The sequence below is a fragment of the Microchirus variegatus genome, assembly GCF_963457635.1.
Source record: "Microchirus variegatus genome assembly, chromosome: 19".
NCBI lineage: Eukaryota > Metazoa > Chordata > Actinopteri > Pleuronectiformes > Soleidae > Microchirus > Microchirus variegatus.
The window spans coordinates 6275598-6290307 of record NC_139820.1 but is presented as its reverse complement, the minus strand read 5'-3'; the positions used below and the strand labels follow the sequence as shown (position 1 = coordinate 6290307).

At 42.0% G+C, this 14710-nt stretch overlaps 2 protein-coding genes across 3 annotated transcripts in view; both read left to right on the top strand.

Annotated features, from left to right (window-relative positions):
• The window catches only part of poll (polymerase (DNA directed), lambda), a gene marked incomplete at its 3' end in the record, with an annotated part of 5175 nt that extends 4309 nt beyond the window's left edge, over positions 1–866 (top strand). Inside the window, exon 8 of the mRNA XM_083905653.1 lies at positions 816–866. Coding sequence (XP_083761779.1) covers positions 816–866 — 51 coding nt within the window. The remainder of the gene's footprint in view (positions 1–815) is intronic.
• On the top strand, positions 775–14554 carry wbp1lb (WW domain binding protein 1-like b). 2 transcript variants are annotated; one of them, XM_083905732.1, is made up of 4 exons: positions 775–1036; positions 7253–7355; positions 8673–8834; positions 10866–14554. In XM_083905732.1, exons 1-4 carry the CDS (start codon positions 950–952, stop codon positions 11678–11680), a joined length of 1167 nt encoding a protein of 388 aa, XP_083761858.1. In that variant the 5' UTR covers positions 775–949; the 3' UTR covers positions 11681–14554. The 2 variants fall into 2 exon arrangements, with proteins under 2 accessions (XP_083761858.1, XP_083761857.1); XM_083905731.1 differs by lacking the exon at positions 775–1036 and adding an exon at positions 5183–5306.
• The last annotated feature ends 156 nt before the right edge of the window (positions 14555–14710 follow it).

Below are 14710 nucleotides of genomic sequence, written 5' to 3'. Positions count from 1 at the left end.
AACCTTAAAGTAGCAGAAGACCACATCTGGTGCAACTCCTGCCACTTTTTTAGGTGTCTTGCGTACCTAATAAAGTGACCATCGAGTGCACTGAGCTGGCAGCAGATGTTAATTTTCGGGGCTGATGCCACGAGAGCAATATAATATTAAGCTTTGCAAGTAGGGTGAATGTTTGAATGTATTTTATGGCAAATGAATAATGCTAATAAAACTCAGAATTATGCTGAAAAGTAAAGCAGATCTTCCTGTGTATTGTGTTGCTTTAAGAAGTGCACAGCAACTCACTTAGGACTAACTTAAAGCAGACACTTTCAGGGTTTGAGGATGTACCATCTGCCTCATTTTGTATTTTCTGCCCACTATGTTGAAAATGTTTGAAAATAGGTCAAATATTATCATTAATGGATGAAATATGTGTGCTGATGCGAAGACACTGAGCAAAGGAGATGGGAATACTACACAAACACCACCAAAAAAAACATTATTTATGTTCATGGCTGCCAAACATTTTTTTGAACATGGACCATGAGGAAATCAGGAGGATAACCAGGACGTACGCTGGAGACGCACCGATTAGTGATTGGTCCGCCTCCTCACCGATCGGGACCCCGTTATCCAATCACAGACCAGTCCGCAAAACCACTGGCCATCCACGCAACCGTACGCCCGTCACGTTGCGCACATGGAACGGGTCGAGGTGACCACGCCACACCCTGCAGTCAGACCGAGGCTCGCAGTGGCTGCGCCGGAGGAGCGACTTGTGTAACAGGCTGTATCAACCAGCACCGTGCCTTGTTGAAATGTCCAATTCGCAGAGGAGGCGGTGCGTGGAGCGGCCTCTCAACGACACCGAGGACGAGAACTAGCCGAGGAGAGTCGGACCCCGTTCGTTAACAACAGTGTTTACATGTTTTTCTTTCTACCGTAGCTGTAGCCACCACTCGGAGGAATGAGGGGTGTACGCCGAGCTCTTAACATGGGATTGTTTTTGCACGCTGTCGGCTCTGTCACCCCCACCGAGTCAGCCGAAGACCGGGTAAGTCGTTGAAAACAACGCATCCCCTGAGGGGCTGTTAGCTAGCGTGTTGCTAGCCTAAGTTAGCAAAGTGTCCCGTTGTTGTTGTTGTTGTTGTTTTACGAGCGTACAAAGCTACTATCTTCCTGTTTCTGCTCGCGTTATACCTGCTGTCGTCAAACATTAGTTAGCATTAGCTCGTACTGTGCTGTCACGACAGCTGTTAGTACGTTTCTCAAGCCGTTAGCTGCTGGAGCTAATGTGCCTAGCTCAGCTAAGTAAAGGGACAGTCCGTCAGTCGGGGCCCGTCTGCCTTTCCCTGTTCTGTTTATGGTTGAAGGTTGACATTTTAGACACGAGTGAGTTGGATAAACAGTAAAAAAGGTATGAATGCTGGTACACGCGTAATTATCCACAGCAGCTCCGGTTCTTACACATTCAACCGGTGTCAAGGTGCATAAGATGAGTTCTGCTGTGTTGACTGTTGCGATGTGACGATATGTGATATAGAACATTGCGATAAAATAGTACAACTGTGTGGTTACTTGTATATGTGTGACAGGAAAGTGCTGTCTAACTTGTCAACATACACGTTTCATGTGCTACTAGTGATCTTTATAAAATAAGCAAGTAATCACTAGTATGATAAGGAAAAGATGCCTGTCTTTATGGGGAAGCACAGCATAACAAAGGATTGTAATCCAATATGCCTCATCCATGAGAATGGTCAAGCTGTATATGGTAACGGTATGTTAATCCTCTTTATTGTAATGACTCACAAGTATGTTCTAACTTCTTTGCTTTTTTATGTGAAAACCCACTGAGATATAAAATTAACAACAGCTCGTGTGGAGGAAGGATGACATACATTACATTTCAGGGTGTAGCTTCTGAAGAGCACGGTGTATTTGTTTTGTTGAGTTCAGAGTATCAACAGTTGTTGCCCAACATTACATTTCCCATGCATGCATCGCTATATGATTGTCTTGCACTATATTGATCGTCGTATAATGATATTATTGGTATCGTGGACCATGCGCAGCGTATCGTATCATATTGTGAGGTTCCTGGGGATTTCCACCCCTAATAAAGAGGTGCAATTACATCATTCTGCATTCCTTCACAGGCTCAAGGATGCATCAGAAAGATTCAAGATGTTTTGAGGCAATAAAAACCCAGTAACTATAGTTATCATGTGCCATATCATGTTCTATGTGTTATCAGTGCTCGAATGTGTTCATAAATCACTGCCAGATGAACCAACACTTACATCTACAGGCGGTTATCATTATTTTGAGTAGAATTGACGTTGTAAATGTATTTCTTGGAGCACAGGCTTGCTATTTTGAGGCACATATAAGGCTGATGGTTCCTGGTTATTGGGAGATTAAAGTTACAGTACACCGCTTGGCCCTGTAAGCAAAAAAACGTATCTCTGGAAAGGTCCGTACAACACTGAGAAACAAAACAAGATGTTCCTTGTGGTGAACGAAGGCTACGACGTTGTATAATTATATCTGTGGAGATAACGTTGTGTTTTTTTTGCAGGATAATTGCAGGATAATTGTCTCTAATCTTTGCTATTTACCTCTCTCCAGTTGATATGAACTTTGTCAACTGTGATGCATTCAGGGGCTAAGGAGTCAAACATCTGAAACAAGTTTTAAATGTTTTTGGGTGTCACCAGCGTTTAAGGTTATATGGTGAATTTGTTTGCGAACAACATCATTGTCAATTTAAATTCATGTTCTTGTGCAGTTTTTTTGTGTTTTCAGTCAAACCGGCTCAATCCTATTAGTTTCAACGACCTGGCTTTACTTGCGTCATATTGTTATGTTATGCTTTTGCCTCGACTCCACCTCTTAAATACAGCGTGGGAATGTTGCGCCGCTCACTGCAACAGAACTGCAAAGCGACTAAACACCTAGAGAGATGCATGGACCTGTTAAGCTGGTTGATGGCTGTGTGCTACAGACATTCTTTTTTTTATTATTTAAAGTTTAAAAGTGTTGCACAGCAGCCAGACAAATTTCTGTTGTTGTTTTTTTTACATGCTCCAGTGCCTTCGCTAGACATGGTATGATGTAAATGACCTGTCGTGTCTGGTTTCCGGACAAATGCTGTGTTTCCACCGTGTGGATTGATCTGATTTGGTATAGTATGGTACATGTTTTTTTGCTTTTCCTTTAGGAATTAGGGGTGGGTCAAAATTTTGATTTGGTGCTATATCGTCATCCTTCCTTGTGCAACACAATAATCGATACACCAGGGCAAATGACAATATTCTAATTCACAAATTAAGGCGCTCTAAAGTAAACATTCCCCGTGAGTTTCGCTGTCGTCGTTACTTGATGTTTCCCACGTTTACAGCCGGGTAATGGCGGAGAAGTTAGTACTACTCCACGTTCAGTACTGTATATAGATTTTATATAATGTGTTCTCTATGTTGTGAATAAATAGAGAAATCCTCTTCAGTTAGATATTGTGACATATCGCAATATGATTGTCACAGAATTGTTGTATCGTGATATTATTGGTATCGTGGACTATGTATCCCGTATTGTATTGTGAGGTACCTAGTGATTTCCACCTCGTATAAGGAATTGTACCAAAATAATTGGCCCCATCCGTACATTCTTTGTTACCCTTCTCTTGGGGTTACAAACTGACCAGGGAAAAAAAGAGCTGCTGGATGTTCTCCTTTGTTGTCTGTTGTGTTGTATTGGATGACGTCGTAAGTAAAGGTACTGCTCTCAGTCGAAATAAAAGCCTGACCCAGGGCTTTACCATCCCAAACCGTACCGTACCATGATAGAAACATTGAGTAGTTGTTCAAATCTTGGAGTTATTTGATGTTTGCAGCTAGCGTTTCTTTTAATCTTGTATCATAAAATGAAACTGGAGCTGCTTGCAATCAAACTTTTCATTGGTTTTTCCTAACATGGAGATAAAATGAATCAGCTCACACACTCATTAAACTGTCTTTCTCAGCTGTTGAAATGTTGGAATGTATAGTATTAGTGATGGCTTTGAATACACCAGCGTTGAACCTGGGTGGCTCTGAAAGAGCACCTTTCATTGCGGAGGGACAGGCTAATAAAGAAAGGGTCAGCGAGGACATCGGCTAACCGTGCCTGGTCAAGACTAAGAACCGTAGCCAGTGGTGTTGGTATTGTCACCAGGGGATTATTTAACGGTCCCCATTGTCTGCGCATGTCAACAGCTACTCATTATTGAGGCTGGTTATTTTTCTCATGGAGCAATCATTTCTGCGACAGTAACCCAACCTGCTTTTAATCTGGTTGAGTCTGATGGTCTGTTTTGTTGAAGTGTGCATGCAACAGCAGTGTGCAGCCTTTTTTTTTCTTGCAGCCAGTCTGTCCGGAGAAGTAAACACTTAGAAGTCGTCTCAAATGACCCCAATTTTTGTCCCTTGATTGACTGGCTCTTCACGTAACCGGTGGTACAAGTTGTGTGGATTGTGCGGAGGATCGGGGAGGTCACAATGTGTGTTGAAGTACATTTTCTTTTTTGCAAGTGCATGTGAAACGTTAACCTTCTTTTACACTGGGTTATCTTCATGCTGCACCGACTGCAGCGGACCCAAACAAACTTGACGGCTATCCGTATCGAATTGCAAAAGTGGGCCCTGCCGACCCAGTGGAGAGCATATGGTGCAGAAGCCAGTGAGCCAGTGAAAACAGTTTCAGTTACCAGACATAAAGTGGAAGGAACAGAGCATCATATGTTTACTACATGGAAAATTAAATCCCTCTGTGTTGGACTCGTTGTGTCGATGAAGCTGAAACAGCTGTTGATGAATGATTAATCCGTTAGGACTGTGTGAAGTTTTTGCCACTTTTTAAAAGTCAGCAGTTTGGTTTGTGCTAACGCCGTGTGACGACTCGTGTCTTTGTTACTTGCTTTGATGCTTCTCACCTTATCTCACCTCCCACTTACTTCTCACTGCTCTGTATGCATTATTGTCATTAAGCCAAGGCCTGGTGTAAGAGCTCGCTCTCTACTGCTGATTGGAAATTTCCGTAGAGCAATCCTTGGGCCTGTATGGGTGTGGGGGTGAGGGGGTGTGTATATGTGTGTTTGTGGGTGGGTATAGGGTAGACGAATGAAAAAAAAACAGAACAGAGACTTAGAAAGGGAAAATCAGTGATAGAGAAAGGTGATGTTTATGAGCAGTTTGACCATTTTCTTGCATGGGATAATAATCGACGAGATTGAGTGGACCTGGATCGTCATGCTGTTTTTTCCTGCACTGGTAAACTATAGAGAAGTATGCATACAATTATCTAAAAAAAAAAATTGGTTAAAGTGCTTCCTTGTCTTTTGTATGATCTGTCTGATGTTGTTGTTGTTGTTGTTGTTCAGCCTGTGTACTTTCACAGTTTGGCTCTGGTATGCTGAACTGTAAGTAATATTCTTCAGAGTGATAACCGCTTTGGTCTTTTGATAAAGGACTATTGGATAAGAGACAATGCCTTATTGAATTTGAATAAAAATATACTGTTGTGCTGAATATAAAAAAAAAAAGAGTTCAGATCAGTCCTCTGCTAAACTTTTAAGTCTACATCTTAGGAACATACTGAGTGGTTTGTGCTGGCTGGGATTCAACAATTTGCACTTGATATGGGTCTTAAACACTGATGCAATTCTAGCAGCTTACAAGTGGCTAGCACTTGTTTACTCCAAACTCACAGCTAAGTATAAATGGTTACTACTCTATCTGTAAGGTCTTCAAAGCTTAAGACCAGGACTATACTGTTTTTGCAATTAGTATAATAAATAAGCATGCTTTTTAATCGCCTTTTGGAGTAGCAGTAAACATCTGCAACTTTCTTCAAAAAGAACGAGTTAATGTCAAGTATGCATGTTGACATTATATGAGAACACAATGTTTCCATTCCTTGTTTGTACCATACTACTTGAACCTGTTTTGAAATGCTGCACCTAAAAAAAAAAAACAGACACAGACCATGTTTCAGAGAACTAAGGCAGCAATACGTCGACTTCTTACACTGCAGGCACATGGCATGTCACAGTGGGAGGTATTAGTTTGTGAAATGAACAATGGCTTAATTCAGTTTAGGTGCTGGGATTACTGGAGTGATTAATAGATCGGTATCATTAACATGATTAGTAACAACTGTGCTTTTTCTGCTGACAGGCCAACATGTCTTCATTTATAATAGTGCACTAACCGGCCTTTTTATTCCCAATATCCTGTGTATTTTTTCTCCAAACACCACCAAAGTCGGCACTGCACACATCGGTGCCATTATTGAGTCGCCTTCCAAGTTTGAAGCCTGTCGAGTAACCTGTTGTACAGTTAAACAGATACATGGACAGATGCTCCTTGCATTTATTTGCTGACACTTGCTCTAATAGCTGGTGTTTCAATATCAACGCCTTCCATTCATTGTAAGTCTATCAGAATCCGTGTACGACAACGATCACTGGCAGACGTGCACATTTGGCTACAAGCTAACGCTTTTGGAGGCAGCTAAAAAAAATTGCTTCATCAGCAGTTTCCCTGCTTGTTATGCCAACACATTTTCAGGCTTTTTAATCAAACACCGTTTGGTATCGGATGATTAATCTCTACACGTCACAAGAGGATAATATCGTGGCTGAAAACTTACTTGGCTACATTCTTATGGAAGAGCGGGCGGGCAAAGGTGTACTCGGCTCCAGCCACGTTAGGTTTGTTGCTATTAGAAACAGTGCGGCGTCTAGAAACTGGCATGTGGTAATCAACAGTACAGAAAGACAATTGTTCATATTTATTATTATGTGAGAACATTTCATTGGTCTAAGATCACTGTGGCCTCACTGAATGTTTCTGCTTAAATGTAAGCCAGCCCCTTAACGTCCAGTCACTGGTCATTAGGGGAAACTTGGACTTTGTAAGGTAACGGTAATATTATTAATTTAAGAAGAGCCGTCGTGGTGAAGGAATTCCCCCCCGCGGTGAAATAAATATTGACGTATTTTGTCATACCTGGCTGAGGACATGAAGTCGGTCATCCAGTAATAACAGGTTTTGTGGTTTAGCTCATTGTGCTCAGCGTCCTTGTGCAAGACGACAAATAGCTTAAGAGGTGGAAAGGTCAAATTCTGTAAATAGGGTTATAACTGTTTATATGCATAATTCTAAATGATAAAGAGTTGTTCATAATACTCCTTTAACTTTAATTGTGTGTCTTCTGCTTTGTCTTGCAGAGCCTGCTGCACTGTGATGGCGTCAACAACCAGAGCTACATCTGTGAGTCAGGTCACTGCTGCGGGGAGTCTCAGTGCTGCAGCTACTACTACGAGCTCTGGTGTAAGTCTCCAGTTTTTTTCATCCAGCTCTATCTTTTTTTCTTTTTTTTTTAGTGCGTCAACAACGCGTTTCCATGACGACTGACCGGAAAAAGACCCGCGCAACGTCATGTTTACGCGACTCCCGGTTGTTAAAATGAGTCTCTGAAGTAACGCTAAACTTTAAAAACAGAAGCACACATACGCAGAACACAGGTACGCTGTTTATTTGTAGCGCTGCTCTTTTCGTTTAATAAACAGACCGCACCAGTTCGACTGTAGGCGCGCTAACGGCGCTAAAAGGAGCTAATGCAGCTAACGGAGCTAACTAGTAAACGGTGCCTGGACGTAAACGTGGCACGTAAACATGACGTCATGCGCGTCTTTTTCCAGTCAGTCACATGGAAACGTGTCATGCGCTAACTCGCGTTAACCTAGTGCACAGCACTATACTAACTTTTTTTTTAGTTTAGAGAGCGTTTGGATCAATTAGCATGAACAATTCGTTTTTTTTTTTCTTTTCAAATGAATGCAGTGCGCTTGCGTTCAAAGGTAACATGAGGTAAACCAAGCAGTCTGTGGTGCAAAGGCCTTTCGAAACGTTGCTACAGATCCTTCTGCGGTGCTTATCAACCTTGTTGTCTTGGAAACCTTTATTTCACCGACCGAAAAATTGACAGAAGAAGCAGAAGAGTTGGACTGGTTGGACTGCTTTTCACTGCAGCTCCTTGCTTACTACGTGTCTGGTCGGATATATAAATTGACGAGAGTTTTTCTTTATTGACGACCTGTGTATCAGTGCCATAGAGTGTGGAGTTAACATTCTTATTTCTCAGAGACGCAGGCTGCCTCGTTTCTTAGTCCTTGAAGTGAAATTCCCCACATTTTTCCCTGTTGATGTCGTGGTGTTTGTATTTTAGATGCACAGTAAACACAAACTAAGTCGTTTTTTTATGAAGCCTTGCTCAGTTTGGGTTCCCTGCTGCCATTTAGACTGCACTCATTATTTACATTCACATTATTATAGCATTTTAATTTCTGACAGGACATTAAACTCTCTGAAACGCTTCGAACAATCAGTCAATCAAGCTTTATATATATATAACGTACAGAATGCAGTACATGTGTGTGAATGTTTCACTGTTGGAACCAGATGTTGTCGTTATTTGATCGTCACTGTTATGTTTGCACTAGCAGCGGGGTCTTTGCGTTACATCACCACACGCTTGTCAAACAGTATGGATATTATCGAGCACGGCGCGCGCTCGTTGCTGTTGTCGCGTCCCACTGTAAATGTGTCATAACGTCTCGTGTCGTGTGTTGTGTTCTTGTGTCGTAGGGTTTTGGCTGGTGTGGGCGATCATCTTCATTTTGAGCTGCTGCTGCGTGTGCCACCACCGCCGCACCAAACACCGGCTGCAGCAGCAACAGCGGCAGCACGAGATCAACCTCATAGCGTACCGCGAGGCGCACAACTTCCCCTCTGTGCCCTTCTACTTCAGTAAGACCTTGCTTCACTGGCCACATGATGATGAAAGCTTTGATTAGAGCAGGGAGGGTGACTGTCCTGCAGGTTTTAGGCTGCTCCAGCACACCTGATTCAAATAAACATGTCGTAATCAAGCTTCAGCAGAGCTCACTGACGAGCTGACCGTTTGAATCAGGTGTGTTTGAGCAGGGAAACAGCTAGAACATGCAGGACAGTGGCTCCCCAGGACCAGAAGTGAGAAACCCTCCATTAGAGCTTAGGTTAAAAATCTTAAGATACAATATTGATTGATCAAAATCCAAACATTGATCTTATGAGACTTGACCACGGTAGTCTCTCGTGACTGCGGAAGTCTCATGCGACTGCAAACTTTTCCCGCCGTTGTCTTCTTCTGATGAGCAAAGAGGGTACGGACGCTGGCCAAGCTGTGTTTGCAGCACCCTCTGCTGGACAACATAGGAATAACTGTCTGCGATTTGAGGATTTGATGTTTTTAAGGTTTGAATTTGGTCTTATTAAGTAAAAAAGTGCATTAATATATATACACATATATGAATATATAGGTATGTGTGTATATATACATATATACATATATACTCATACATGCATATATGTATGTATATATATATGTATTCGTGTATGTATATATGTATATATATATATATATGCATATGTACACATACATATACTCATCCTTACATATATGTATGTATATATATGTATATATATACATACACATATGTGTATGTATATATATAAGTAAATGTACCTGTAAATTCTTATAACGAACAATGAATCAAAGGAAAATATATAATGCAAGAAGGTGTTGATCATAGTGAGAACCCCAGAAAGAACTCTCGTTCCTCTCAGTATGAAGATCATTTTATCTCTTAACTCATTTGTGCTAAGAGATAAGAACCCTTTTCTTTTTTTCTTTTTTAGCCTGTTACTGTAATGTTCTGGTTCAGGCTCACCACTCTCATCCAATTATGTCGCCCATAAAGTCCTGATAAACCCGCTCTGTAGCATCTGCTCGGTGTCCTTAGCAGACAAAGAAGGTCATTACTACTAAGTGGGAAAAAAGGGTTTGAAATCTGTAAAAACATGATCAAGGAGAGTGAATATTTCACTTGTGCACTTACTTACTTACTTGCCAGATGGCCAGAGACTGAAAACTCCAAATGAATACTTGTGTTGTACTTACTTTAAATGCTGCTCTTAATAAATCTGCCAGTTCCACTCTAAGTAACCTAATTAAAGCGACATCTTTGACAATGTCTATTACATTTAGCTATTTTGCTAAAATAATGATCATATAAAGTGAATGTAAACATCTGTATTCTTCCTCGTGTCATTTCTCACCAATATTTCTCCAGTCGCGTCAAACCGAGGACTATAACCCGAGCCGTAAGCCAAGCAGTGGCTCTTAGCTTGTGTTTGCACTGAGATCCATCCCTGGTTTCACACAGCATTAGGACCTCTCCTGTTTGCATGCCCCAGTTTTCAGGAAGCGGCCAGCGTTTCTCCCTCTTGGTGCTTTGCCAGTGTTGCAACACCAATCTCGCTCAGGGCTGAAACAGCCTTCGGCTCAGAACTGACCTAGAAATGGGCTTGTTTTGTCACATTTTACCCCCCCTCCCCCCCTCCTATTGCTTTGGGAATGCTCAAATAGTGGTATTGAAAGTTCACTGAGGTCGCGCTGAGAGTTGTACGATTAGATAGTTGTGTTAATCTCAATGGGACCAAGGTACTGGATGCTCTGGATGTCTGTGTCTTCCATTGAAGCACAAACATTAACAGATTAGAGCAGCCACACTGCTCTTATTGGGAAAATTATAGTATTATTTAACCAGAGTTGGTCTGTATTTTTGTTTGTTTTGCATTAAAAATCACACTTTTTTTCATCAAAAAAGTTGCAAAATAAATAGAAAATATAGTCAAGACGTTGACAAGATTAGAAATAATGATTTTTTTTTTGTACATGTGTACATTTTTCTCTGTTTTTTCAATGCTGTTTTGTCTGTTTTATCTTCTCCTCTTCAGGGTTTCTGCCAAACTACCTCCTGCCCGACTATGAAGAGGTGGTCAACCGACCTCCGACTCCTCCCCCTCCCTACAGTGCCTTACACACAGGCCCCACCACAGTGGTTTCTAGTCCACTGGCCGCCGAGCAGCAGGAGAGACACTGTCCAACCATCCAGCCCACTCCAGTGGCCCCGGTCTCTGAAAACCTCTGCTGCAGACCCAGCACAGACGAGCCACAGCCGCTCACTTTAGACTTGAGGCCGAAGCCTGTGCAGATGGCACAGGATGCAGGCGTGATACTGTCAGATGGGGTCAACAGGGACGGACTCTCCAGCCAGGAGAAAAGAAGCGATAGCGAGGAAGAATCCTGCAAGGACCCCCTGTTGAAGGAGCTGCCAGAGGGTTGCACTGAGGACAAAGATCGACTCCCCAGCGGAAGGAGGAGGCGAATCACGGGGGACTCTGGGATTGAGGTGTGCGTATGCGGCCCGCGCGGAAGCAGCACTTGCAGCGGAGTGGTGGGGACGGGACAGGAAGGCAAAGAGCTGAGGGAGCTAGAGACCCTGCTGGGACGCGAGGGAGATTACGAAGAGGAGGAGGAGGCGGGCGACTTCTGCGACAGCTGCGGTCATCGAGCCTCCTTCAGCGTGGAGGAGGAGCCGGCGCTCGGCGGGCCGGAGAGGCGGGCCGCGCGTGTGCCGTCCGGGTCGCCTCAGCCAGCTCGCCAGGTCGGCGGCGGCGGCTCGCTCCACCCTCCCGTGTGCCTCCTCCTTCACACCATCAACGAGCAGGAGGCGCCGCACCACAGCACCAGCACTGAGCCGCAGGGCTGACGACGCACATCTGACAAAAAAACCTTTGTCGCCGATGGAAGGAGAGAGCACTTAGGACAGGATGCGGAAGACGTGTGTTTTATGCCGAAATGCTTTCTAAACGAGTATTTTTATGAACGTTTGTGCGTCTTAGATAACACGGATGTGGGAGCAGGAAGTGGAGTCGACCACAGTGATTGAGATCCAAAGGTTGGGAAAAGCTGGCTCCTCCCCCCACACTGGAACAGTGGCCTTAACCTGTGTATGTTGGGTTATACTTGGGCAGTAAAAGCCTAGGAATCTGTGGCAACTTCTCATACTGTACAAACACACCCACACACACACAGTTGTCACACACGTCCTTCCTCTCACACACACACACACACACACTCACAGACAGTCAGAGACTCGATAGCTGAAGCTGTGATGTCAGAACAGGACGTTGTTCTGCCAAGGATGAACGCAGCTCTCCCTATCTGGGTGTTTGTTCACACATCTGCAAAGCCGTTCTTTTGCGTAATAAGAGATAACACGAGTGGAATCACCGCCGTGTGTGTGTTCTCGATGAGAGCTGATGCTGAACAAGACTGCGTGTCCTGTTACATTCATGCTTCTCGAGTGCTTTTATAGTGACTTAAAAACCGCTCTGCCTTGTTGTTCATGGTCTTTATCGGTGTGAGCAGTTCCTATTTTGCACACTTATCCTTATAAATGAAGCCTCATAGTTAAAATCAAAACATATGTTTTTCATTAATCTAATCTTTAAAGGACCCATTTGAAGGTTTCGCTAACACTACATAGCCAACATTAGCATGTACTCGACCTGTCACTTTTTCCCGAAAATCAAGTTTGAACGAGTATTACGTGACTGTTACTCCTTTTGAAGATACTCAAATAATGATTTCCCGCCTCCTGTGCCGTTTTATTTATTATTACACTTCACTAAAAGCTAAAAAAAAAAAATACGAAGCTAACACGCGATGAACCTGAAATACTTCCACACGTCACTTTTGATGCTCAGGAGCTTGAGAAGTTAACTCATGACATCACTGTCTTGATTTTCTGATGGATTCTAATAGAGCTGCAACCAACCGTTATTATTCGTAATCGGTTAATCTGCCGATCATTTTCCCGATGAACCGTCTGGTCCATAAAATGTCAAAAAACATTGATCAGTGTTGATGACGATGTTCTCCAATGTCTCGTTTTTGTCCACAAACGAAAATGATTCACTTTTTAATGATTTCTTTGTTACGAGGAGCAAAGAAACGAAGAAAATATGCACATTTAAGAAGCTAAAACAAAGCGATTAATCGATGATCAAAATAGTTGACGATTAATTCAGTATTCGATTAATAATCGATTCATTGTTTCAGCTCGAGATTCTAAGAACGTTTGAGGCCAAGCTGAGCTCACTGCGCCCTCTACTGGACCTCATGGTAATTACACGAGCTGGTGTAATGGGAAACTGTTTTTAAGTTTGACACCCTCCCAAAATAAATTTGCGACAGCTTAACTCTTCGCTTTCCTGGAGGCATGGTTGCAGATACATCTTTAGACTTTATTTTACTCTCTGAAAGCGTTCTCCAAAAAAGCAAAAACCAAGTTTTAACTCTTGATTTGCTTCCGTTTTTCTATCGCAGCTCACGCCGTCATCGCCTTCTGATAGTGAGTCACCGTCACATCCAGTTTTTCCCCCAGAGGAAGTAGCTGGTCAGAGGCCATAGAATAACTTCTTGATAATCACCACCTCCCTCTTGCAGCAAGGAAACTTACATATAACACCTTTAGATTTGATTCATGTGTGTAGTAATGTGCCTACTCCAAAAAGTGTCGAATGTTGAAAGATGATGATGAGCCTCAGTGAAATTGCGGCATTGTCAAAGATCAGGTACTAAAAACCAAGATAAGAATGTCATAGTGTTAATAAACTGGGATGGACAACTTCAGACCTCAAAAACTTTTTTTGACAGTTACTTCGATAGATCACCAGCGACCGTCTTTGTTTTCATATCAGCCTTCATAATCTATATTCACTGATTACATGAAAAAAAAATCAGTTAACTGCAGTTTAACCATGGGTGATAGATACTGCAGTCTTTTTTGATCTTAGACACTTAAAATTAAGCCCCACGGGGTAATTTTTAAACAAATTCTTACTAAATTACTACAGCATCGTGAATGGGAAGTTGTCAGGGATGCATTTTCTCTGAAATGAACTGGAACTCCTGATTCTGTTTCTATTTTTCCCATGTTTTCCTCATTGCAGTGTCTGCAAAGCACAACAGTTCTTATCGCCGTCACACGACGATAAATACCTTTAAAAACAAATAAGAGAATGTGTGTCTCTCGGACACGTCTGGCACAAGATAATACTGTAACCTGACCTTATTGTGTTTCAACAGCAAGACGACTGAATTTTACTCACCGAAGCCTCAACGTGCTCAAAAAGAAATGCTTTTTTGTGAAAACTAGCCGATGCAGTTGTTGTACACGTCGTACAAAGACGAGCTATTTTTTAAATAAAATATCTGCTGAATCCTTCAAATGAGTTGAACCGTGTGAAAAAAAGACCACTTTATATTTGCAAATTAATTACAATGTTCTGTTTTAATGAAATCAGTAGCTTTGTTGTTTTAGACAGATGTTCTTTTGTCATTATTATTAAAATTATTATGTTGAGAAAAGATGTCACTTCTTTTCCTGCAGACGTGTAAAGGGTACATTTTGACTAACAACATGCTAGTTACTTATTAACAAGATCAGGGGCGTTTTGCCAAAGACACTTTTTCTTTCTTTGTTTCTTTCGTTTCTTTCTTCACCGGCGTGTGTGTAAAGTGGTTTTGCACATTATTCTTTGAATGTTCTGATCATAAGCCATTTATTATAAGTACCAAGGTGGATGTATGTTGAATAAACATACTCTCTGAAATTCAATCTTTTGTGTGCTTGTCCCTTTTTTTAAAATAACTAAATAAACAATAAAAAAAAAAAAATATATATATATATATATATATATATATATATAAAATAAAAGAAAGAAAGAGTGCT

What these genes read in the sequence shown, in the direction of transcription:
- wbp1lb (XM_083905731.1), top strand. Translation starts at nt 5,199, where the DNA reads ATGTTTATGAGCAGTTTGACCATTTTCTTGCATGGGATAATAATCGAC. An exon ending in CTACTACTACGAGCTCTGGT is followed by an intron (nt 7,356 to 8,672) that starts GTAAGTCTCCAG and finishes CTTGTGTCGTAG; the next exon opens with GGTTTTGGCTGGTGTGGGCG. An exon ending in CTCTGTGCCCTTCTACTTCA is followed by an intron (nt 8,835 to 10,865) that starts GTAAGACCTTGC and finishes TCTCCTCTTCAG; the next exon opens with GGTTTCTGCCAAACTACCTC.